This window comes from Anopheles cruzii, chromosome 2 (genome assembly GCF_943734635.1).
Source record: "Anopheles cruzii chromosome 2, idAnoCruzAS_RS32_06, whole genome shotgun sequence".
Lineage (NCBI taxonomy): Eukaryota > Metazoa > Arthropoda > Insecta > Diptera > Culicidae > Anopheles > Anopheles cruzii.
The window spans coordinates 4,065,078-4,088,148 of record NC_069144.1 but is presented as its reverse complement, the minus strand read 5'-3'; the positions used below and the strand labels follow the sequence as shown (position 1 = coordinate 4,088,148).

Genomic DNA, 23,071 nt, shown 5'->3' with positions numbered 1-23,071 from the left:
GCAGTTTAAACCTCGAACTAAATGTCAAACGCAAATGTCGTTTTTCGCTCAAACTGTCAAACAGTTTTTCCCATTTTTTTTTGTTGACACGTAGTTGTTTACGTCGAGTAGTCTTTGAGGCTGGTTGTGAAGAAAACGCATTCCGATTTGCATTTAAGTTTTTCCAGCGGTTTAGCATTCTACGATAAAATGACGGATACGTTGCGAGTATCCGAGCATGTCCTGAAGGTAATATTGACTCGTGTCTATGTGTTGAGTGGTGCTCCAATCGTCGAACAAGCCATCTGATTGCGTTCCCCACTTGCAGCGGATCGTTTCGATCAAGGAACCATGTACCGGGCAGCTGTTTGGGTCGCTGGACGGCAGTATAATGCCGACGATTTTAGGTTTCTGCAAGATGCCCGAAAACGACACACCACCGGATGACGATGGCATGAGAACGGGCGCCCGGCGGAATCTTCCGTGCGAGATGGATCTCTACGGTTGGGTGAAGGTCGGACCATTGGAAGGCGTGGAAGAGTTCATCTTAGCGCAAATGCCGCAAGAGGCAGACATTACGGATTTTCCCGTTTTTCTGCACCTTCTAACCCCGTGCGATCGAACGTCGCTACGAACGTACATCTACCTGCAGGGCAAACTGACCAAAATCGAGTGTCAATCGGTCCCCCAAACGATTCTCTTTGACGAGTTCTACCTCCTGCGCATCCAGTGCACGTTGGCCATGTTTTGCGAGCAGTCGCCAAAATCTGTTAGCGAAAATGCGGTACGCTTGCGGCGGCGGGTGGCAATGGGTGACGTGGCCTTCAACGTTCGTGCGCCGGCCTCGGACGTGATGATTAACCAGCACCGTACGGCGGGCATTAGCTGTGAGGAGAACGTCGAATCGCTACACCGCCTCACGACGGCTCCCGCCGCCGAGCGGGACGATGGATTCGGTGTACCCGGCGTGAAGGTGACGAAAAAAGCACAAAAACCCACCGCTCCGCTAACCGAGTACCGCGTGATCGATGTGGAAGTGTTGCTGAAGAAATCGATCGACGATTCGGACAAGCAGCTACGGCGCGATGCCTGCAATGTCACGATCGACAACCGCAACGAGGGCCAGACGGTGAAGATACCGATCCAGGTCGACTGTCTCGCGATGCTGCACCGGGACACAAAGGTTTCGCGGCTGTTTTTCGCCATGGTAGAGACTGTGTTCCGTTCGCTGGGTCTGATCGAATTGGCGCTGCTTGAGCAGCTCCGCGAACTGAAGCGCTGCTTCGTCCCGAAGTGTTTCCACGTGTTAGCTCGCGAGCTCGGTCACTTTGTGACCTGCGTGTACCCGTACGGCGATCAGCTACCGGAAACGGACCCTTTCCTGCAGGCACAACGGGCCGCATTGCACAAACAGTTTGCGCTCCCCACCAACAGACCGTTCTTCCGGAAGGGCAACGCTTACCATTTCCATGGCAACAAGCAACTGTTGCTAAATCCTCACCAAACGCTGGCGGTGCCGTGTAAGTTTTACCGCTCACAATGGGAGGCATTGCGTAAAGCTAATACACTCGGCTCCTTGCGTTTGTTACAGATCCCGACGGACAGACGGCGATTGTCGATGGGGTTTACAGCTATCACCACTACATGCAGGACGAGTTCGACGACAAGGGTTGGGGCTGTGCGTACCGTTCGCTGCAGACGCTGATCTCGTGGTTCAATCGGCAGGGTTACAGCACTGACCAGACGATTCCTTCGCACGCCGACATCCAGAAGTGTTTGGTGCGCGTTGGCGATAAGCAGCCGTCGTTTGTCGGTTCCCGCCAGTGGATCGGTTCGACGGAGGTGTCGATCTGTTTGAACGAGTTCGTCGGAGTCGATTCCCGCATCATGCACGTCGCGTCCGGGGCCGAGCTGGCGATGCGTGGCCGGGAACTGGTGCACCACTTCCAGCTGCAGGGCACACCGATCATGATCGGCGGCGGAGTGCTGGCGCACACCATCCTTGGCGTGTCGCTCGATGCCGACGAGGGACAGACCAAGTTCCTCATTCTGGACCCGCACTACACGGGCGTGGACGAACTGGGGCCGGTGTTGTCGAAGGGATGGTGCGGTTGGAAGGGCGGCGATTTTTGGGACAAAAGCTCGTACTACAACCTCTGCATGCCGCAGCGGCCAGCAATGATATGAAGGCCAAGTGGGGTGTGACATGGCTTGAGAATGTATGCTTCGGTTGAATGGGTAATAATAAAAGAATTTACGTGTTTCATATGCATTTATCTAAGAGGCAGAATATTTACGAAATTTATTCACACTCCACGGCGCTCGGCGTTGCTCGGCTTGATTACTACGTATCACATCGTTCATTACGTTAAAAAATGCACCCCACGTCCGATCGTGCTCCGGAAACGGAAGTGAGCTTCTATCACGCTGGTGTTTAAACTCTCCACGCGGTCGCCAATCAGCGGTGCCATTCCGGTGGGTCTGTTTGAAAATAATTTTCAACGAAAACATTGTCGCAACTGCAAAAGTAAACTTCGCGAGCTTCGGTGCGGCCAGTGCCCGGTGTGAGATTCGTGGTTCGTGCCCTTTTGCAACGTTTTGGGTACACCCCGACGCTGCTTATTGCGCAATCAGCAGCGGCGACAGGGGCACAAAAAGTGCTCTGCACGTGCAGATGACGCGACTTTGTGGTGCGCCCTTTGGCACTGCTGGAATGCTACGCGATGATCGTCGAATTCCGTCGTCCGCTGCGGTGCAGCGACCTTTGTTCCGTCCCACGGAACGACGGCGTCGAGCTGAGCCACTGAGATGCAGTGGATACTCTATCGGATGCGTGGCTCCAGCGCTGCGCGGTAACATAAACCACGAGCCTAATCTGCACCCCTGGGTGTGATAATCGGCGTGCTGCTCTGAAGGCACCGCCGTGTGCCGATCAGTGTCGAATTGCTTGAAGATCACGTCCGCCCTGAGGTAAACGCAAATAAACTAAAAAGCAAGCATCACCCCGAAGCCCCTCGCAGAGTTTGCTCGAAAGCTTACTGTTTCCAGCCAGCGGCCGATTGAGGTTTTCGGCGGACTCCGTGGGTCAAGTTCCGGGAGGGCCCTTTATCAAAGATGCGTGAAAATTCGCAGGTTCCAGGCTCAGGCGCGGTGTTGTATTTTCCAAAACCGATAAAACCGCGGCTGAACAACCGAGGTCCGAAACGAAGTGGCTGCCACTATCACCATCATTGTTTGGTGGCCGCACGGTGGCCACCCGGAGACCCCCATGGGTCTTCGGGGAGAGGGTGAAATTTGGGGTGCGCGGGTTATATAAGATGGCCGCCGTGCGTCACAGTGGTGTACAGAGCGCACCGAGCAGCGGTGAAGTGTAGTTCCCTGAAAAGTGTTGCAACGGTTTCGTTTGGCGACCATTTGTGGTAGTGCTTCCCGAGTGGTTGGTGCCTCGCCGCTTTGCTAGAGTGGGCCACAAAGTAATAGTGGAAAATAGTTGACTTTCGGACTGCCTGAGTGCCTGAGCAGGAGACAAAATGGTTCCCGTGTTGGTGGCGCTGGCGGTGGTGCTGTGCAGTGGGGTCAGTGCGGGCAAAACGTGTGGCGTCATCTGCCGGGTGCGCGATCCACTGACGGTTGGCAACAGCCACGTGCTGAAAGAGTGCTTGTACGAGGTGTATCCTGTCGAGAGTACACAGAACGGAGTGGGGCCAATGTTCCAAAACAGCAACGGCCACGACAGCCGCAATCGTCTCTTCTCGCTGTACGGGGGACCGAGCTCTTGTGAATACTTTGGCAACATGATCCAGACGGCGAAGGGACGTGACACGCTGGTGGAAACGATCCGCAAGCAGCTGCAAAAGAGTGGCTTCAAGGGGCTGGACCTGCAGTGCGATCCGTCGCAGGCCCACGTCTCCCAGCACACCTATGCCGAGTTTATCGAGCAGCTGCGTAGCTTCCTGGGCAACACGTACGTCATAATGGTGACGATGGCCAGTTGCCAACCGGAACCGCAGCTGATTGAGGCGTTTAACCGAGCGGTCGACTTCGTCACAATCAATTCCGCCGTGCAGGTAATGAGGACCTGAGCGAAAAGCCGGCAGATCTTGCGAAACACAGAAAATACTAACCCGCTTTTCGTTTGTCCGTTCACACAGTCGTCAACCCTGACCAGTGCACTCATGTTCGGGCTGGCTCGGCATCGTGTGCTGCTGGCCGTTCCGTATCCTGCGTCGATAAACTGCCCACTCAATATGGAACATTCGGTTGGCGACGTACTGAGCAATATCGAGCAGCACAATTTGTTCGGAGCAGTCGTACAGCTGGATCGGGACGATGTGAACAACGAATGCGGCGACGGGCCGTACCCGCTGTTCCGCAAGGTGCTGGATCGTCTCTGCCCGAACGCCGAGTGTAACTTCCAGGGATTCGTGCGCGATACCCGTGACTGCGGGCGGTACTACTCCTGCGACCACGGATAGTGAGGATCGTTTTACTTGAGACCCGTCTTACCCAGACCGCTCGGCAATTTGCTACATTCCCCCTTTTCTTTTCCTTGTCCTCGTTCACAGCAAAAAGCCGCACGACTGCCAACCTGGCTACTCGTTTGATCTGTGCAAGAGCACTTGCGCCCCGTTTATGTACGTGAACTGCAACCAAACGACGTGTACGGTTTCTGGTTCCCTTCCGTCGGGCCAGGTACCGATTCCATACCCGATTCCGTTCCCGATCAACGGCAACCCGAATTGTTTGTGCCTTAACAACACCGGTGGTGGCGGTGGAAACAACGGCGGTGGAGGCGGCAACAATAACGGCAGCAACAGCGCTTGCTGTTGCGACGTGCTGAAGAACCTCACACTCGCCCTCAACGGTACGGGCCAGTTCTCGAAGCTGGTACAGCTGCTCATAGATATCGGGGTGGATGATACGGCGGGAGTGCTGTCGGACGTTTTGAAGGATCTCAAACCGGCACTGAACAAACTGGTCGAGACGGTCAACAATTTGCTGTCGAGCCTTCTGCTGGGCCACAACGCCGTCAACTCCACCACGAACACTTTGAATAACTTACAGAACAACTCCAATCTGCTTACTGCGCTTATCGCTACGGTTTCGAACCTGCTGCAAGCACTGGTTGGTAATGTGGCAGGTGTAGGTGGTGGTGGCGTCGACGTTGGTGGCATACTCGGTGGCGTAACGGGAGGCGTGGGCGGTAACGTGGCCGGTAATGTAGTCGGAGCACCCGTAGCCTTAGCTGGGGGCCTTGGTGGTGGACTAGCAGGTGGATTACTCGGCTAATGGGGAATTTAATGGCCAAATTGAAGAAAAAACACTCAAAACCTCACAACGGTAGCGTCAGTGCCAACATTTGGCCCCAGGAAGGGGATTGATACCGAACAAGGAGCGGCCTTACATTACTTTACCTGCTTTACATCTTTCCGTTTTAAATGCCACAATCCTGTCTAGCCTACCAATAAAGCTCCAAAAATACTACTACCTACCTCTACTACTGTTTTTTCTGTGTCTTATCACTCTTTCCTTGTTATCCTACTATGGGTACAGTATCTCTTTCTCCGAATCCGTTTCACATCTTTTCTGTTCGTAAGTCTAAAGTACTCTACATTATGTTCTCGTTTGTCTCGAAGCACTAGCGCAATGCAACACTCCTTGCCCGGTGCCTGTTCCGCCGGTAACGATACCAGTACCAGTACCGATGCCGATAATGGTGCCTATAACAATTCCGCCGATCATTATACCAACGATCATCATACCGACGATCACGCTACCGACCGTTCCGACAGTCACACTTCCGATGGGCCCGACTGTTCCGGCCGCATGTCCCATCTGTCAGTGTCCCCAAACCAGCAACGGTCTCGTCACTGGCCTGTTGCAAATCATTTTTCAAATCCTGCAGACGACCACAGGTAGGTTGCGGAGTGAGTGTGTGTTGAGATTTTAATCAACGCTAGCAGGATCCTGAATGACCTCGTCTGGTTTTCTTTCGTCCACCTTCGCTCTCGCTCTACCTATCTCACTCTGTAGTCCTCATGCTTTTTGTACTGCTTTTCTTTCGATGTCGCTCTGTGCCTCGGCAGATATTCGTCGCGTTCTTTCTAATCGTGTTCCATAATGCCTTTCAACCGTGCGATCACGCAGGAAGCAAAACCGTGGCCTGTGCCTTGCCGGTGGCCGGTGTAACACTGCCCAACATCAATAACATTCTTCTAGGGCAGCTGCAGAACAACGGCGTCGTTCCGGATCTGCTGCAAGTGGTCAGCCAAGCGTTGCAAGGCCTTCTGGGTGCGTCATTTCAGAATTGCTCCAAACCTTGCCAGAATTGGATCTTAACCTCTGTCCTCTGTTCTGTTCACTTCGCTGGGTTCAGGTGGGACGGGTGGAGCTCTACCGATCGCCCAATCGCCACTGTCTGGCATCAACGTGCTGTTGGGACAGCTGAAAAATGCCGGCGTAGTACCGGAGCTTCTGCAAACCGTGAGCCAAGCGGTACAAGGACTTCTCGGTAAGGTTTCGTTGGCTTCGATTTTACTGGCGCTGGCACTGAACGGTGCGCCTTACGGATTCCTTCAGGTGGTGGTAGCAGCGGAGTAGCAGGGGTTTCGCTTCCGCTGGGCCTGGGATCCCTTACCGGAGGAACTGGATCACTTTTGCAGGGACTTCCACTTGCAGGCGGTTTGTTGGGTCAGACCGGTGGCGTCGTGCCGGACCTGTTGCAGGTTGTTAGTCAAGCAGTGCAGGGATTATTAGGTGCGTTTGAAGAGACTTGTGGGCTGCTTGAGAGTGGTTACATTTACCTTACTCTGCATCTCTCGTGCAGGAGGCGGAAGTTCTTCACTCGGAATCGGATCCATACTAACCGGCGGACAGTCGCTGCCGCTCTGCCCTGGCGTAACGCTGCTACCTCCGACCTGTTCCGTCCAAACGACCAGCAGCAGTGCGGTGCAGCAGATTGTGGCTCTCATCACGGTTCTTCTGCAGAACCTGCTGGGTATGTGGAGTACAAAAGTCAGATTCTGTCTTTTAGTTTCAACCCATTCCTAACTTATTCGGCACTACTCATCTTTGACCCGAAAGGTTGCGCATCGCAGCTGCAGTGTGCTACTTCGCCCGCGGTCACTATACCGCCCATTACGATACCGCCCATTACGATTCCACCCATAACTTTACCGCCCATCACCATACCGCCGATAACTGTAACACTACCGGTGATAACCCTGCCAACGCTGCCTTCCATAACCCTTTCACCAATCGTTTCCCAACCATCCGGTGCTTGTGGCATTGCGGTGTCGGCCAATTTGGGTTTGGTACAGCAGCTGCTTCAGATAGTCTCGAACCTTCTGCAGGGCCTGCTTGGTAAGGTGCCGGTAGAACTTTCAAAGTTCCAAATCTATAGTCTATTCGTCCTTCTTTCCAAGGTGGATCGATACTTTCGCCAGTAACGTTATCACCCGTAACAATACCACCCGTTACTCTGCCACCGATTACGCTTCCGGTCACATTGCCGGCCATAACGTTACCGGCCATAACGTTACCCTCCATAACGCTACCGAGTTTGGGTTCGGGTGGCACTGGAATTTCGCTATCGGTCCAGGCCAACGTGGATCTGCTCAGTGATCTGCTACCGGCGCTGATCACATTGCTTCCACTGCTTCTCGGTAGGTTGACGCCCTGAAAAGCTCTAAAAAGGCCATCTTAATGAAACCGTTCTTTTCGGTTGTTTTTCCGTCTCGTTTTCGATCCGAAGTACTGCTGCCCTCGCTGCTAGGGACACTGTCTTCGCTTCCCCTGCCGACGTCAGCGCTAGGCATCCTCGCCGATCTGCAGTCCAATCTGGGGCTGCTGAGTGGAGTGGTGCCGGTTGTGTTGAGCTTGCTGGAGAGCCTGCTGGGTATGTTTCTTTCGATACTTGGCCTTTTTTGGTAACAGCAAAAAGGACTTTTATTCAAATGCCTTCCATTTTGTTCTTGCAACACATCGTGTAGGGGGTCTTCCGAGTATCGGAACTCTGGCATCGAGCTTAACGGGGCTTTTGCAGAATTTGCTCGGTAGGTTCAACACAGGAATGATTCCGTTATCTTTTCCCCTGTCTTTTTGCTGAACCCCTAACGTAGATTCTATCCTGCATCCTGCATTCTATCACACGATCACTCACCTTCTATGAGATACGCTGAATTTCTGGGGCATGCTTTCTGATTTTTGCTTCTTCATTTCAGGTTCAGGTTCGGGCTCGGGTGGAATAACAATCCCGCCGATCACTATACCCCCGATAACTCTACCAACTATCACGCTGCCAACTGTTACACTGCCGACGGTTACACTGCCGATCACACTGCCGGTCACACTGCCGCCGGTCACAATTCCTACGCTACTCGATGGCATCCTATAGTAGGCCCGGCGTGGTCGTTAGAGCGTAAGATAGTTTATTTAATGAAAGCAATATTAATTAGCTTCAACTGAACCGTCTGTTGGGCTTAGCATCATCCTCGATTTATCCGTAGTCCTTCATACTGTATCATACCATCTGGACACGACGAAGGAGAAGCAAAGAACTGAGAGCACCAAATAACTTTCGTGAAAAGCTTCCCAATCTTCCGTCGCCTTAATCTATTCCGCCATGGGAATGGAACGGTCTGCGGGTGGTATATGAATAATGTTTCTGTCCGATTGCCATGTTCGATAAAGCGAAACGAAATACTCACACACACCCGCGCCCTCATAAACCGCTTTCCAATTGAAATTTTCGTCCGACTCGGACATCCGAACAACAACCGGCACACCGGGTGTTTTGGTGGTGCGGAAACCGGCGGCACGGACACGGGCACCGGCTTAAATATTCATGAAATGGTTTCATTTCATTAAGGACGAGATCAAATGAATAAAAGACTCGGCCATCCCCAGTATTACGGGCGATGCTGGTCCTTCACGAAACTGAAGCTGGTCACATACTCGTGGAGCTGGGGGACCGACAAGATTTATGTGGCCAAGCGACTTACGGATTACGGGGGGTTGGCGGTGGGCCACTGTGCCGAATCGAAATCGTTCAAGGCTGTAACCACATGGATACACACACATTTCTGGCCGGGAACACCGAAAGTGATACAGATAATTAAATCCGCGCAACACACCGAGCGTGTTTCGTCCGGGCTGTGGTTCTGGCAACTGGTTGGTCTCTGTGAAATGGGGCACACTCTGGGCACGAGCCTGTGCCGACCGTGCTCACAGAAGACATCGCGGCAGCCTTATCTACCGGCCCATTAGAGCACGTGAGAACGTGGCACTTTCGGGCAAACGGATCGATCTGTGGCGAAGTTGTCTTTCCCTTTTCCACGATTCTGTGGAGTCTATAAAAGAAGCGCCGCTTTGCCAGCCTCCGGGACAGGTTGACGTGACGATGCGGGCTCTGACAGTCACACTGACCGCACTGTGGGTGCTCGAGGGCGCGATGGCGTTGGATACCATTTGCCAGATTCAACTGCACCAGCCGATCGGTGTTCGGATGGCTGAGCAGCTTTGCCATTGCACCACATTCATCGTCGGCAGTAGTTTGTTTGATATCGATAAATCGACAGTCCTCACTAACGAAGGTAAGTAGCGTAACGAGGAGGCGTTACGTGACGCGTTATATTAAAATGATAGTGGTCTTTTTCAGAACTCTCCCGAATCAGCGCCATGAAAAGATGTAACCCCCGAGCGGATATTCTGCTGACGATCGCGCTGCCCGTCGAGGTGAGTGTCACCACAATGGCGCACCGAAACCTGTCCGATCGTATCAGCATCGCACTGCGCGATAACGGCCTCGATGGAGTGGATCTTGACTACGACGTAGCGCTACTCGATCAGTCCGGACAACTGCGGTACGGTCAGTTTCTCCGGAAGCTAAGGACACTACTGGGGGCGAAGTACGTCATCAGCACCACGATTGGCTGTCACTCGCTGGGCCCCGGGAATACCTTGCTGGGCACAATCAACGATCAACTGGACATAGTGAGTGTGATTGGGGTAGACAAACCAAGTGACCAAGTGGCCACAACCGAGTCGAGTGCGGAGTTCCGGTTGCGAGACTACTCAGCAGAACCGATCCACCGGCTGGTGCGACAGGGTCTAAGCATTGAGAAGATCGTACTTAGTGTGCTCACGGTGGGAGTCGTGTTTGATCCGCGTAACTATCGGACCACCCGATCGCTGCAACGTAGCCGGGTTGGAGTGTTGTCGTACGGTCAGGTCTGTGAGCTGCTCACCGACCGAGCGGCCAAGTGCGGTGGTCAAGCGTTCGTTTCCACCACCAAGCTGCGCTCCACGTGCTCGCTGTTCGGTGGCAATGGAGCGATCGTGTACGACAACGAGGACACGGTCCGCAAGCGTACCGCCCAAGCGCAGGATCTGCACGCGAAAGGCGTCCTGTTGCTGCTGAACTACGACGACGCGGAGAACGTGTGCGACAAGGGTTCGTTTCCGCTGTTCCGAGCACTCCGTCAAACGGTAGCGGATGGGCGGGTGGTCCACAATCTGGAACGCCGTTTCGGTGACACACAGGATCGGGCCGTGTACTACACGTATCACAATGGCCGGTAAGACCTTTCGAAGGACCTATATCGAAACGAAGCACTAATCCGATTCGACACCATTTTAGGTTTCTCCAAAATCGCTGCGCTCCGGGCGAAGAGTTCCACGGGCAGCTAGCGATTTGCATCAGGCCTGCAGCATCAATCGCATCGCTGGCTTCAGAAGCGAGAGCGTTGGACGCGAAGAACCCGTCATCAAGAGAAACCCAACAGTCAGTCAACCCTCCGACGGTCACCAAGGAAACACTCCGCAGTGTTCTTGAAGTTGAACCACTTCTTCCGATCGAGGCGAACATTGGCGAGCGTTTAGTGTCAACCCTGCGCAGCGCCCTCACATATCTGGATGGGATAGTTGAGCGTGCGGTGTCCCTGGTGCGGCGGCTAGAATATCTAGAAGACCTGTACTTTAACCGAGTAACTGACGCTGGAGCGGGAAACTTCAAAACGAGCCCATTACCAGACGGCAGCACCGTGAATCCGTCGAAAAGTGGCGTCTCCGAAGCAGACGCTCCCCGAGAATCATCGGCCGGGCACGAAACGGTGGACCGTACGGAAATGGAAAGTTCATTAGTGCCAGAATTGTTGCGGTTCCTATGGTAGGGTTAATAAATTCCTCCAAGTGTACGTCGTTTAAAATAAAGTTTTGAAAAGCCACAGCTTACGTCGATGGTACTCCTGTTGGCAAAAGTGACGGTGTCTGTACACATTGTTGCATCGCCGACCGCAGTAGCCTATGCTTTGCGTCACTTCAAACGCTGGTTGCTATTTGTCGCACTTCGAAACTCTCCGAAGCTGCCCCAAGGCTGGCAATTTGCGGTCCTCAATATCGGCATCGGCAGCACAACAACAACCTTCGCCACAATGTTCGATTGTTTTTGTGAGTACCCACCGACCACCGTATCGTGGCACCCGGAGTGGAACGTGCCCACGGGAGGCTCTCCAAATCAAGAGTTACCGTTGCCGCGCTGGCTGGAAGCGTGGTCATGGTCGGCGGTAGGCCTGTTGTTTGCGGAATGGTCACCGAATAGCTGGTGGAGCACGGCTCGGTGTTACCTGCGCTGGTACGCGGTTCTGATCAACGTCACGGAATCGGTACGCGAGTGGTCATCGGGGTCACCGGAAGTCGCGTAAACTCATTACTCTATTTGGGGTCTGCGTTTTAACTAGATCTCTGGAGGGTGATTCGTTTCCCTTTTTTGAAGGTGCTGCTTCTGCACGGGGTACTGTCGACATCCGGCTGGGAGTATCGGGCGAGATGGCGCCAGTTGCCGCACATTCCCGAGGACTTGCGTGTCAATTTGGCGCTGGCTGTATCGCTGCTGAGCATCTACGCGAACGTGGCCAGTGCGGTCGGTGTGCTGACGGTAGAACTCGACGGATCCGTTACGCTTCCCTAGCCACGGTGTGACTAACGTTCTCTTTCGTATCCCATCTGCCGCAACAGGATCAACGGTGGCTGTCGGGTCCGTACATTGTGCTACACTCGGCGATGGCACTACTCGAGCTGGGCTATCTGCTGGCAGTGTCGAAGTCGGTCCTGTCCCAACCCATCCCAACCTGGGGTCGGCCGTCCATGTGGTGGATGCTACTGTTTGTCGCCTTCAATTTATCGATAACGATCGCCGTTGGCCCCATGGCCCCAACCGTGAGTACCACACGGTTATAAGCGATGACTAACGGGACGACCAAGTACTGGCCAAAGCCTCCGAATGGTCCAGTTATCCGGCCGAAAATTTCACACAATCGAACGTGACCGACAGAGCAAATTCCCCACCGTTACTCTGTTTGCTGTTTGTGTGGACAACGACCACGGTAAGTCGAGACCGGCGCTACTGGATTAGCTTCGCGAGGATTATGGATTCCACCGGCAGCACTCGTGGAACGATACCCACCCCTTGTAATCAAATACGCAGTGTCCCAAATTACAGTCGACGAAATATTGCTTGTTCAGGGTTTATTGCCGACTTCGGCTCTGGAATGCTTCGTTGGCACAATATTGTCCGGATGCTGTACGCGGTAGCTGTGGACTCTTCGTTGACTTTCAGTGTAACTCTCATGCGTGCGCTTTGTGTTTACGAATTTTATTCCAATTCATCGAAAGCCTACAATTAATTGGCTCATGGTTTCTTGTTTGCATTCCGTAACCTACCGGATAAATGGTAAAACACTTAAAGGCTACTAAATACTCACCAGCGCCGTTGCGCACAGAACCAATGCCGATTTGAAGCACGGCTACCGAACGAGGGCACGTAGCGGCAAGATAGTATCGAGTTTTTTACGTTCGAGCTTTAAAGAAAGACGAAGCCCGGCCGACCGACGCTCCACGTTCCGGAAGTAGATAATGAGCCGTGGCACTTTTTGTCCACCGAAAGCTTCACCCTACCCTATTGGGGTTCCAATCACTCCAAACACGGTCCGCCGGGACGGGCTGCAATCCGGACCGGAGCTCGGTATCGTGAAGATATCGTGTCGTAACACGTGCCTGTGGCCACATCGAAGCGCGGTCACGCTTCTCCCTCCCCTGGGGATGGGTTCGGGGCTCGTGCCGTTTTCGGACACGTTTCGGTGATACGGTGATGGGCTCACCCGAAGACGCGGACCAAAAGTCGGTAGCAAAAAGCCTCACCACACGGTGCCCCTGGTTGTTCGTCGGCCTGGAGAGGGCTAAATGGGAGGGCCAAAACGGTCAACCTCGTGTGGGCGCAACAACTTCCAACAAGAAACACCAACACCTACCAGAGAGCGGCCTGGAAATTGGCCGGGAAAGATTTCAGCTGTTCCTGCTGTGCCGTGTGCTGTGGTAACAAACTTTGTCGATGAAAACGGCACCAGGCACCAGGAACTACTTTCCCCCACGGGGACGAGGTCTAATTTTCTAATGTCGTAAATGTCGCGCGAATGGAAATTCAATATTTTGGCGTAAAAGTTTGCGGGCCAGGGGCTTCAAGGCACCGAAGTCACGATGTGTTCCCAGGGGGGCCATGTGGTTTGGGCTAAAACATTCAACAATCAGTTGTTGACCTTAACCCTTAACGGCGACCGGCGGCGGTGCTCTGGCTCCGGCGAGAGGATGTGTGTGACGCAGGATGCTAAAGTTTGTTCTAACCGTTGGCCAGGCCACCTGGCTTGAGTACGAACAGACGTCCTTCTTCTAATGGAGTTTTCTGTCTTCTCGATGCCGGGCCGAAGGGCCGGGCCTTTTCAGTATCTGGCGTCCGGGCCGGGATCCTCACCTTGATGAGTTTCAATCTAAAGTGCCGGTGCCGGGCACAAGGCGCAATCCTGTTTCTTGAAACAATGCCCGTAATGGGGCTCTGGACTCCCGGCTCCCTCGACTCGGCCGCATTGTAACCGGATGCGGGGTATTAGTGTTTTCTTTATTTCTCCCCGCACCAGGAATCTTAATGTGTAATGGCGCACCATTTAACGTTGGTCGGAGTGTTTTCTTCCACGGAGCGGCGTCCACGTTTATCGCCGAAGAAAAACGGTGTGCGCCAAGTGTGTAGCGCTGTTCTATCTGGGACAACGAACGCTGGGAAACGGTGCTGCTGTACGTGCTGCGCGTCCGTGGTGCGTGCGAACTTTGCTGTGGTTTGCCCTCGTGCAGTCGTGGCCATAAAACGTACCTCATCCATCATGGAACATGAATGAAAATGAACACGAAAGCACGGTGTGTGCGGGAACTACGGTCCTCCATTCGTCGATCCGGATCGTAATGTTCTCCCCAGCTGCAAAACCCGTGCGGGAACGGAGTCATCACTCAGATTGGCCCCGTCCCGACCACAGGACCCCAAGCATGGGCCGCCGGCGAAAGGGCAGTCAGCATTCGTCTGCATTCATTTGTTATCGGTGAAAAATGAAATGCAGATGGCTCGGAATGCAGCTCGGCACTGGGCTCGCAAGTGGCTTCTAGGGGCCCAGTCGGTCGGTGGAAATTTATTGGTCTGTCAACAAGCTGACGCAGCCTGACGTGTGGCCCAGGACCCGGAGGCCTGGCGTCGATTGCGAACATCTAGTTCAGCCCGAGGCCGGGGATGCCAGTGCCATGTGGTATACAAGGGTATTAAATTTTATTTTGATGTTGACTCTTGCGATCCTGGGTTGGGATGTCTGGATCCTGCCGCCCGGTACCTGTCACGAATTCCTCGAACCGTCGAGAGAAGGTATCCGTTCGGAATGGCGCTCGGTAGCTCGTTCGGTGTACGGTTCGAGGCCATGATGAATTTATAACAATGTTTTTTTTGTTGATCGCATTGCTGTGGCCTGGCACCTGGAAAGAGTTTCAAAAGTTCACAAAAGTTTCTCCAACGTTATGATGAAGGGCCACTCCGATTGACGGAGGACCACTGCAGAAAGTGTGCTACTCGATGATCGCAGCTTTTGGGGAGTTTTCCACTTGTCGAAAGTTCCGTTCCTGTGCAACACCTTAATACTTCCTCGGACAGCTCAAAGCAGTCGTCCGGCACGATGGCCCTGCCATCGGACCGACACAGTCGTTTCGAAGTCAAAGCATGCACGTTGCATTCAAATCAAAGCACCGAGATAGAACCCGGTCCCTCGGGAGTCGGTCTCGGAAAGAAAGGAGTCGAGTGGAGGGGCGGAAACCAGTGCACCATTGTAATTTGTTACTGACCAACACAAGCCCGTTGTGGTTCTTGTGGTCCTGGCCTGCCTGCCCGGTGGACCTTTGCTCCGGACCGGACCGGACCTTTTGTTGTTCGCCCGATGCGATGTGATGCTTGCGAAGTGCCTCCAGGATGCATGCTAAGCATCATCATTGCGCCGTGTGGTTGAAGTATTACAAATTCCGGGAATGACGGCAACCAGTGTCCCGAGAGGCGAATGTTATTCGGCAGATGTTGGCCTGCCTGGCACGAGCTTTGTTTAATTACGATCTCCTTATCGGCTTAGGGGGAAACACCAGGCACCACGGGGCTAATGAAACTTTGGGTGTTGGTGAAAAGCCACCCGGGTGTTCTCGAAAATCCCACCCGTAATAACTTCAGGATCAGGTCACAAACACACTCCGAGGACCAGAGACCAGAGTGCCTTGGGCTGAATCGATCGGTTTGGCAATCCTTTCTTTCGCGGTTTAAATGATTGAATTACCACAAAGTGCTTCTCTTTTGATGTAACCTTTGGCTTTCGCTTCTTTGATTCTGCTTTATTTTGCATCGTCCTCGCCTTCGCCGTCGTGATTTAACAACTTTTGCACGTTTAAACATACGCTACACGATAGCTCAATATATATAATATATCTATGTACTAAATCTATGTATAATAGTTTGTATCTTTTAGCGTCTTTTGCCGTCCTTCACCTCTCTATGTACAAAAGCTGCCCGTGGCACTGCCCGGCCTCCATTTTGCCGCGGACTGATAGTTACAATACTTTTATTTGTTAGTTTCTTGTCCCCTTTTCCCTTCACAACTTCACTTACCTATAGGTCTCTCTGTCTCTCTCCCGCCCTCTGTTACGTAACACCTATAACTTTGCTCTCTCTCTTTGGTTTTTGCTGAATTTTGCTAATCGCGGGTGCGACCTCTCCTGCGTCTCCCTCCGGCCGAGTTCTGCGGGCTTAGAAAAATATATAAATCTGCGCGTAAACCTCGATACAAAATATGATCAGAAACAACAACACGGCACTGTCCGCCTGCCGCAGAAACTCGACCGTGGCGTACCGCAGGAGCTTGTGATATTGTCAAACGGACGCCACCGAATTGCTGTCGTACGCCACCAGGAGCGAGTCGTCCTCGTCGCTGCCACTGCCGGCCGCACTACGGCCACCGCCGCCGTCGTCGTCCTCGTCATCCTCGTCCGCCGTCCAGCGAGGATGGGCGGCACTGCCGAGCATATTGTCATCGGTGTCGTCACCCCGCAGGCCACCGCAATCCGGGCCGTCGTCCGGGTCCGGGCCCGGAATGCGCACGATCAGGTGCGTCTCGTCGCGGAACGACGCGAGCGTCTTCTCCGTCTCGTTCGAGTTGTGTCATAGTTCGATCAGCTCCGGCCCTTTCCAGGTGACGCCGGCCCGCAGCAGGTTGTAGAACCGGGTGACGGCCCACATGGCCAGTATCTGGGAATGGGATCGAATCCAGTCAATTGCCCTTTTCCGGAGTAATTCCCGGCGCGCTTACATTGATGACGGCACGCGCCACGAAGAACGCCACCTCCGCCTTGCAGAGCGAATCGAACTGGCGGTTGACGTGGTCCCGCAGAACGTTCGAGTACACCATGGCGACCGCTTCCAGCGCCATGAAGGTGATGAACCCGATAATCCACGGTACCACCAGACCGATGTTTTCCTGCGCGCGAAGAAACCGTTAGTCGGGTTAGACGGGGGTTTGGTCGCCGGCCTGCGGACCGATTCGTCACTTACCCGGTAGATGCCGAAAATGAGCACCACGCTGAGCAGAATCATCGAACACTGCGTGCCGATGATGGCAAAGTACGCTATCTGGACCCCTGCGGGTGAGAGAAACCACCGAAACCACCATCAGGGCTCGGTTCGGGAGACAAACCCACCCGGGGACACTCACCGTAGTAGACGTCCTCCAGGTCACCGTACTTTTTCACGTTCACGCTGATGCGCCACGAGTACAGCAGCACCACCAGGATGGAAATGTTCTGCGGACGAAACGAGAATGGAACGGGGTGGATTATTGGAAAAAGTGGCATCGACACCCGGTGGTTGGATTCGAGTTCCGTGCAATCTCCGTCTCCAGATCGCCGTGGTGGCGGAGGTTTAATTCACACTCAATCATCCCCCTAAGGGGGGGAGTTTGCCACCCCCGGGGTAGCATACGAAATGTGTCCTAAATCGGGGGTTTTCCGGGCCCGGAATCCGACCCACGGACACGGTCTTATCTCCGAGGGCAAATTGTAACACTATCCGCTTGGTCTCGGCTCTTGGTGATTCATTCTGCGAAGATGGACCCTACACACACACACACACACACCTAGGCGATGATTTGTGTTGGAGGACAACTTCCGGTCGCTCGGTGCGATTACGAACAGCTCTCGAGAATTTTTTGTATGTTCAACGCTTTCCCTAAAGTGAACACTTCAGCTTCAAGTGCTTTAAAGTCGGAGTGTCCACGTCTCACCAGCCGTGATCTAGGCGTCATTAGGCCAATGGTCATTAGTAAATATGTAACTATCAAGGGCGCGTGTTTATGTTTTAAGCTAATCGAAGCCGTGGAATCGCCACCGAATCCTATCGGAGTGGTCTTCAAAATGTAGTTTAAGGAAACATTATGCGGATCGTTCGGTTGGAAAATCGGGTAGGTCGTCCGTTTGAAGTCATGGCGGGAACATTATGTGCCCCGGGTTGATTCCCGGAATACGTCGAAGCCGAACCCGTTCTTGCTTAATTAGCCGTGTGGCCCGGCTGCGACTTACCAGTGTGTAGATGGCGCTGGTGAGGGCCAAGTGCTTGGCGTGCAGCATCCGGCAGCACCCGTTCGCCCCCCGCAGTGGACCGTACGGGTACAGGATGGCGGACTTCATGACGGTCGGTGTTCGGCGAGCTCGTTCTCTGCTCGGCTGACTTTTAGTGGAGTGTAGTGTTCCGCAAAAACACGCCCAAGCACACTAATGAGCAAAACGATCTGGAATGCAATAAAAAGTGCCCAAGCTCTTCCCGGGTTCGGTTGGCCACTAAAATCTGGAAGCACTACGGCCGGCCGCACCACGCTTTCGCTCACCGATTATGGCCGGCGGCGCTCGGTGGACCGGACCGGCCAGACGGTGGCCTGCTGCTGCCGGTGCTGCTTCATAGTAGCGGCATTAGGGCGCGTTGGGGTGGTGGAAGCGAAATGTCCCTGTTTTCGTTTCAAACACACACACACACACGGTCACACGGTCACTCACTGGCCTTCGCGGGAGGACGCTTCACCATTTCTACTTAATTACGATGCTCATTTCTTTTCGAATGCACTAGCGCCATCGCGGCTTTCGCTGGCTCCGTTATGATGTTGTCCCACCGTCGGGGTTTCTAGTTGCTACTTTTCCGTCCCACTGGGATCAGTTTTGGGGTCAGCTGGGCTGGTGATTAGTTACACAACTTTCACGTGTTGTATAATCTATTAATTTTCCCGCTTTACTCCCGGTATGTTTCAAGTTTTGCACTCTATCTCTTCCAGGACCAGTGGGTTCAAACTGTGAACGAAAATTTAAGAATGTGGGTTGGACAGGGTTTTTTTGTACGAGGAACAACTACCGCCTAGTAGACGAGTAAATTAGAAACACTGCGGCAACACTGCGAGCTTCACGCTTCGAATCAGCACGATACAAACGAAAGTTTCACAGCTCCAACCGGTCCCACGGGGACACTCTGTTTTGCTTTGTGTCTGTGTGTGGGCCCATTTTTTCCGCATTTCCGCGCCACGGTGAGTTAGTCGCTGCAGATGACGTTTCACTTCATTTTAGTCCCCAACCCGCGACAGCAGCAACCGGAGTGTGGGTTGACACTTTACAGTTCACGGCACACATCCGGTGCCGCCGTGCGACGGTTCTTGCTAGCGGCCATTCTGCCAGCGACAAGCGGGTTGATATTGTGGGCCGTGTTCAAAAGGACCAGCGACGAGGGCGACTCGGAAAATGAGAACGGAAAATCGTGGAAAATCCTGTTACCGATGATGACGACGGAAAACACATTCTGTGGCAGGGTCGCAGCAAAACAACGCGGCGGTACGAAAATAGATTCTAATTCCGGTGCCGGAGCCGACATGAAGGGGCCGAAAGAAAATTATAATAATTGATTGAATTTGTCCTCGGCGGAAGTGTAAAGGAGTGTGCAGCGAGCAAAAAAAAAATGCCTTCCGATCGAACTCTTTTGCGGTGCGATAGGTGGCCATTAAAGAACAGGACATTCCTTGCCTCCTTCCGGATCGTTTCGGCGGAGGGGGGGGTTGGCAAATCAATTCGGAAACTTACACCGAACCCCGCTGATTGATGGTCGGATCCGAAGCGGAAGCGACCGGTGACGTACGATGGGAAAAGTTTTTGCCCGGCCCAGGCTCCACGCGTGTAGCTTCCCATCGTGGGGGGGCTAATAAGGTTGGGGCTTGGGGCGAAAGTTTTCCGAGGCCACCGTGGTTGAACGACTGTTGACGCCACGGCACGCCACGGTCAAAGCGATCGGATCGATCGTGGATGTGACGTGTTTTCGGTTCAATTAGTAAACAGGGCGGACTTGATGACGCAGTTTATCTGCGAAACGATTCATTTCAGTTCTACATTCTCTTGCGTTACATCCTGGAACCGAATTTCTAAAACTGCCTGTTGTAGAATCCGTTTGAAAGTGTAGAGTGGAGTCCCCCGGAGTGCTGGCCTCGTAAACTTTGGGTTGAAATATTCCACATTCTGGGCAGCATAAATCAGGCGCCGCGCACCCGAAAAAGATTGCAAAACAATCTGCCACGTGTGTGTGGTCACGCCACGCCAGCGAGTACTTCATGGCCCTTCGCCATCATTGTTGTTGCTGGCGCTGTTGTTGGTTGATAAATTCTAATTTAAGCAAATAACTCACAGGCTACACGGGGCATCGCAACGTTCGCAGCTCGCGGCCGTGTACGTGGCGTGAGAATTTGAACACCCAACCCAACCGGGTCCGGGAGAGCGAAGCGAAGCGAACGGTTGTAGCGTGGTCCTTTGCTTTCCCCAGCACGCCGTGGTGTTAAATTTTAAAACTTTATCGCCCACCAAAGGCCCACCCGCGTGGCGCATGTGAAAATGAGACTCGCGATCGAACGACACGTGGCGGGACCGCTCGGCTTAATCACTTGGTAACCGCGAAATGAATTTTGCCCGCGAGGCAAACAATTTTCCCTCCCGCAAAGGTTGGTGGAAGAAAAATTTTCATTTGACCCGCACCAAAAAGAACGAGGGACGGAAAATGCTTCTCGCGGAGTCGAATTCCATTCCGATAGCGTGGAGCCGCCGCCGCCGCCAGTGGAGCCATTTACCGGCGCCGAAAACAAAACCAAAAAATGGCCGACCCACCAAGGCTTCTCTGGGCTGGGGCTGTGGGGATATTGTTGTTTATTATGGTTACCCAGCCCGAAGCCATTCTTCCCACGGCGGGGCCACTACACAAGCCGCCTCAGCCTCCGCGGACACTAACAATGCGTTTGTTTGGCGAAGTAGGATTGAAGAGCCGCCGAACTTGAAGAGCCGAACTTTGAATGGAACCTTTGAGTCGGCCCCGCGAATGAATACTGCATGAAGGCGCTGGCAAGGGCAAGGGGCGACGGGGCCATGTCTAAATAATGCCACACGGGGCCCATCGGAGCGCTCCTCGAACGGCCCATAAATACTCGTGTGTCGAGGGCACGCTTTCGACTTCCGACACCGTGCTGGATAAGCTAAAACGTGGAACAAATAATGACCTCCCGTTGCGTGCCAGGATGCCTCTTAAAGACCACTTTATGCTCCGGGTGCCCCGCGACTGAAAGTTCTGCTGAGTAGATTAAAGCCCCGCACAACTTTCAACCGAACGAAGCGTCGCTTTTTGTTGCACGGAGCGTGACAGAAGCTACCGGAAATGCACCGGTTATGGCGGTGCTCCCACGTAGTGCCAAGGTGGGTGTTTTATTATTAATTCGATTACTGCATCGTTAGCGAGCGAGGTTAAACCGAACGTGATCTTCTTACCAAGCCGATGGTGAGGTGGTGGTTCCGAACTAACCGAAGTGCCAGTACGGTTTAGTGGAAGTAATGAATTCGCGGAACGTGTCGGAGATTATCCGCGATCGCTTGTTATCGAAACAGCTGCCGAGGACAGCGACCCTAAGTATATACGCCATAAGGCCGCGCGCCTTTTAATTGAATTTTTCAGACACACTTCTCGAGGCGAAGATCCCACAGAAAAATGTTCACACAAAACTTTGCGCCCCAGTGGATCTTGAATTGGCCCCGCAAAAACAGTGCGCAAGGTAATGGTAATTCAAGACTTTGCCCCGTCGTGCCCCGGTTCCATCGTTTTCCGCCTCGGTAGACACTTTTTGCCGGCGGGGGGAACTTAAAATTATGCATTTTGCATGCGCGCCGAGCGATTTTTTGGTGGGACCAACAAAAGTGTCAAGCCCCCAATCGGGTGGGGACGTTCGCGTTCTGCCCTCGAAGGGCAAGTGAAGACAGCAAGTTCTTCGCAAAACATTGTTCGATGAAAAGCTTTTTTGTAATTAATTGGTCTGCACTTCCACACAAACCAATGGAACACTCCGAGGGTAACACATGTTTGAAATGAAGTTTTAGTTTCTCCTCACCGGACAAACCGAGGACCTTAAATCGTTTCTGGCGCGCTTCCCAAATGAAGCTAACACAAAAGGTACACGTAATCCAGAATACTGTCCCTTCGCTGTCCCAGATATCAGGTTCCCACACTCGAAAGCTCCCTAATAAAAGAACTACCTTTCACGGGCCGATTCATTGGCCAATCGGTTCCCAGCGGGAGGGAGTGCCCAGCTGGATTATCTCAGCCCCATGCCGTGGGAAGTGGTGTCCGAGGTACACCCGTAACATATACCGAATGATCCGCTCTAGTGCCTTAGTGTCCGGAAGGGGGCTTTTTCTATTTTTGGACCACAAAACGAACGCCGTGGACCGTAAAGGAATTTTCACATGCGATGAACGAAACGAATATTGAAGGAAGCCGTGTTGGCTTGGCTTTCGTTCCGTGTCCGTGCGACATATGGCCGGTGCTGGTTTTAGTTCCCAACTTGAGTTCCGCTGGTCGGGACTAGTAACTGTTGGAGGCGGAACCGCGAGAAACCTGACAGCTGATTGTGATCCCGAACCGGGTGAGATTATCTCTGTCTCCACGCCTGGATGACCGAAAACTGGTGGCCTTTATCTCCCGCTTGGAGATGGCTAGGAAGATTTGTGGCGCCGAAACGACGAAATAAGGCCGTGAAGTGAAGGAACAATAAAAATCCATTCTTCTTGGTTCGGACTCCCGGAACGCGATTTGCGATCACCTCAAATCACCGTCCTTCCGCGATAGGATCCGGGGGGCCGAAGAGGCGAACTTGGTACACCTTTACCAACCTTGCTGCCGCCGACGGTTCCGAAACAAAGTCGGAAGTGATAAAGAAGCGGCCAAGGTTTGGTTTTATATAATTTTTCCCTCCACACGATGAAAGATAAAGAAAACGAGAACGGAAGAACAAAGAAGAGGAATGCTAAAGTTATGTAAGAATCTCCACAAGTGTCTGCATTCGAAGGTGCTCTGCTCCGAAAAAGTTTTTAATTAACTCCGACGCTCGACTGTTGCTCTTGGAAAAGTTTTTGGGCGCCCTTTTGGGGGCACTGCAATGCACAATTCTTCCTATTCTTGAGTCCAATTCTTTCGTCTTAACAATCCACATAAAATGGTAAATTAATTCGTGAAACGGTACCAGACGTGCCACTGTCTCTGGCAAGTCCATCAAATTAAGAACCTTTTTATGAATTTCTTACTTCTATCAAAGTTTAGCCCACAACCCAACCAAGGTAAAGGTGTGATGAATTTGAATGGATG

The 23,071-nt window shown here is 53.0% G+C and overlaps 4 protein-coding genes across 4 annotated transcripts; 3 read left to right on the top strand and 1 right to left on the bottom strand.

Annotated features, from left to right (window-relative positions):
* The first annotated feature begins 115 nt into the window (after positions 1 to 115).
* LOC128267552 (ufm1-specific protease 2) lies at positions 116 to 2,196 on the top strand. Its single transcript, XM_053004418.1, has 3 exons — positions 116 to 228; positions 308 to 1,499; positions 1,571 to 2,196. Exons 1-3 carry the CDS (start codon positions 190 to 192, stop codon positions 2,164 to 2,166), a joined length of 1,827 nt encoding a protein of 608 aa, XP_052860378.1. The 5' UTR covers positions 116 to 189; the 3' UTR covers positions 2,167 to 2,196.
* A 1,313-nt stretch (positions 2,197 to 3,509) lies between these two features.
* Positions 3,510 to 5,268, top strand: LOC128275211 (uncharacterized). Its single transcript, XM_053013629.1, has 3 exons — positions 3,510 to 4,046; positions 4,131 to 4,453; positions 4,545 to 5,268. Exons 1-3 carry the CDS (start codon positions 3,510 to 3,512, stop codon positions 5,266 to 5,268), a joined length of 1,584 nt encoding a protein of 527 aa, XP_052869589.1.
* A 424-nt stretch (positions 5,269 to 5,692) lies between these two features.
* LOC128275198 (uncharacterized PPE family protein PPE24-like) lies at positions 5,693 to 8,374 on the top strand. Its single transcript, XM_053013618.1, has 8 exons — positions 5,693 to 5,894; positions 6,127 to 6,270; positions 6,356 to 6,490; positions 6,806 to 6,976; positions 7,063 to 7,341; positions 7,404 to 7,643; positions 7,733 to 7,876; positions 8,202 to 8,374. The coding sequence occupies exons 1-8, from the start codon at positions 5,693 to 5,695 to the stop codon at positions 8,372 to 8,374; spliced, it is 1,488 nt and encodes a 495-aa protein (XP_052869578.1).
* An 8,163-nt stretch (positions 8,375 to 16,537) lies between these two features.
* Positions 16,538 to 18,057, bottom strand: LOC128268328 (uncharacterized). The gene is made up of 5 exons (XM_053005386.1): positions 17,950 to 18,057; positions 17,088 to 17,175; positions 16,928 to 17,013; positions 16,686 to 16,853; positions 16,538 to 16,624 (listed from the first exon to the last, which is right to left on the bottom strand). Exons 1-5 carry the CDS (start codon positions 18,055 to 18,057, stop codon positions 16,538 to 16,540), a joined length of 537 nt encoding a protein of 178 aa, XP_052861346.1.
* Positions 18,058 to 23,071: the final 5,014 nt, after the last annotated feature.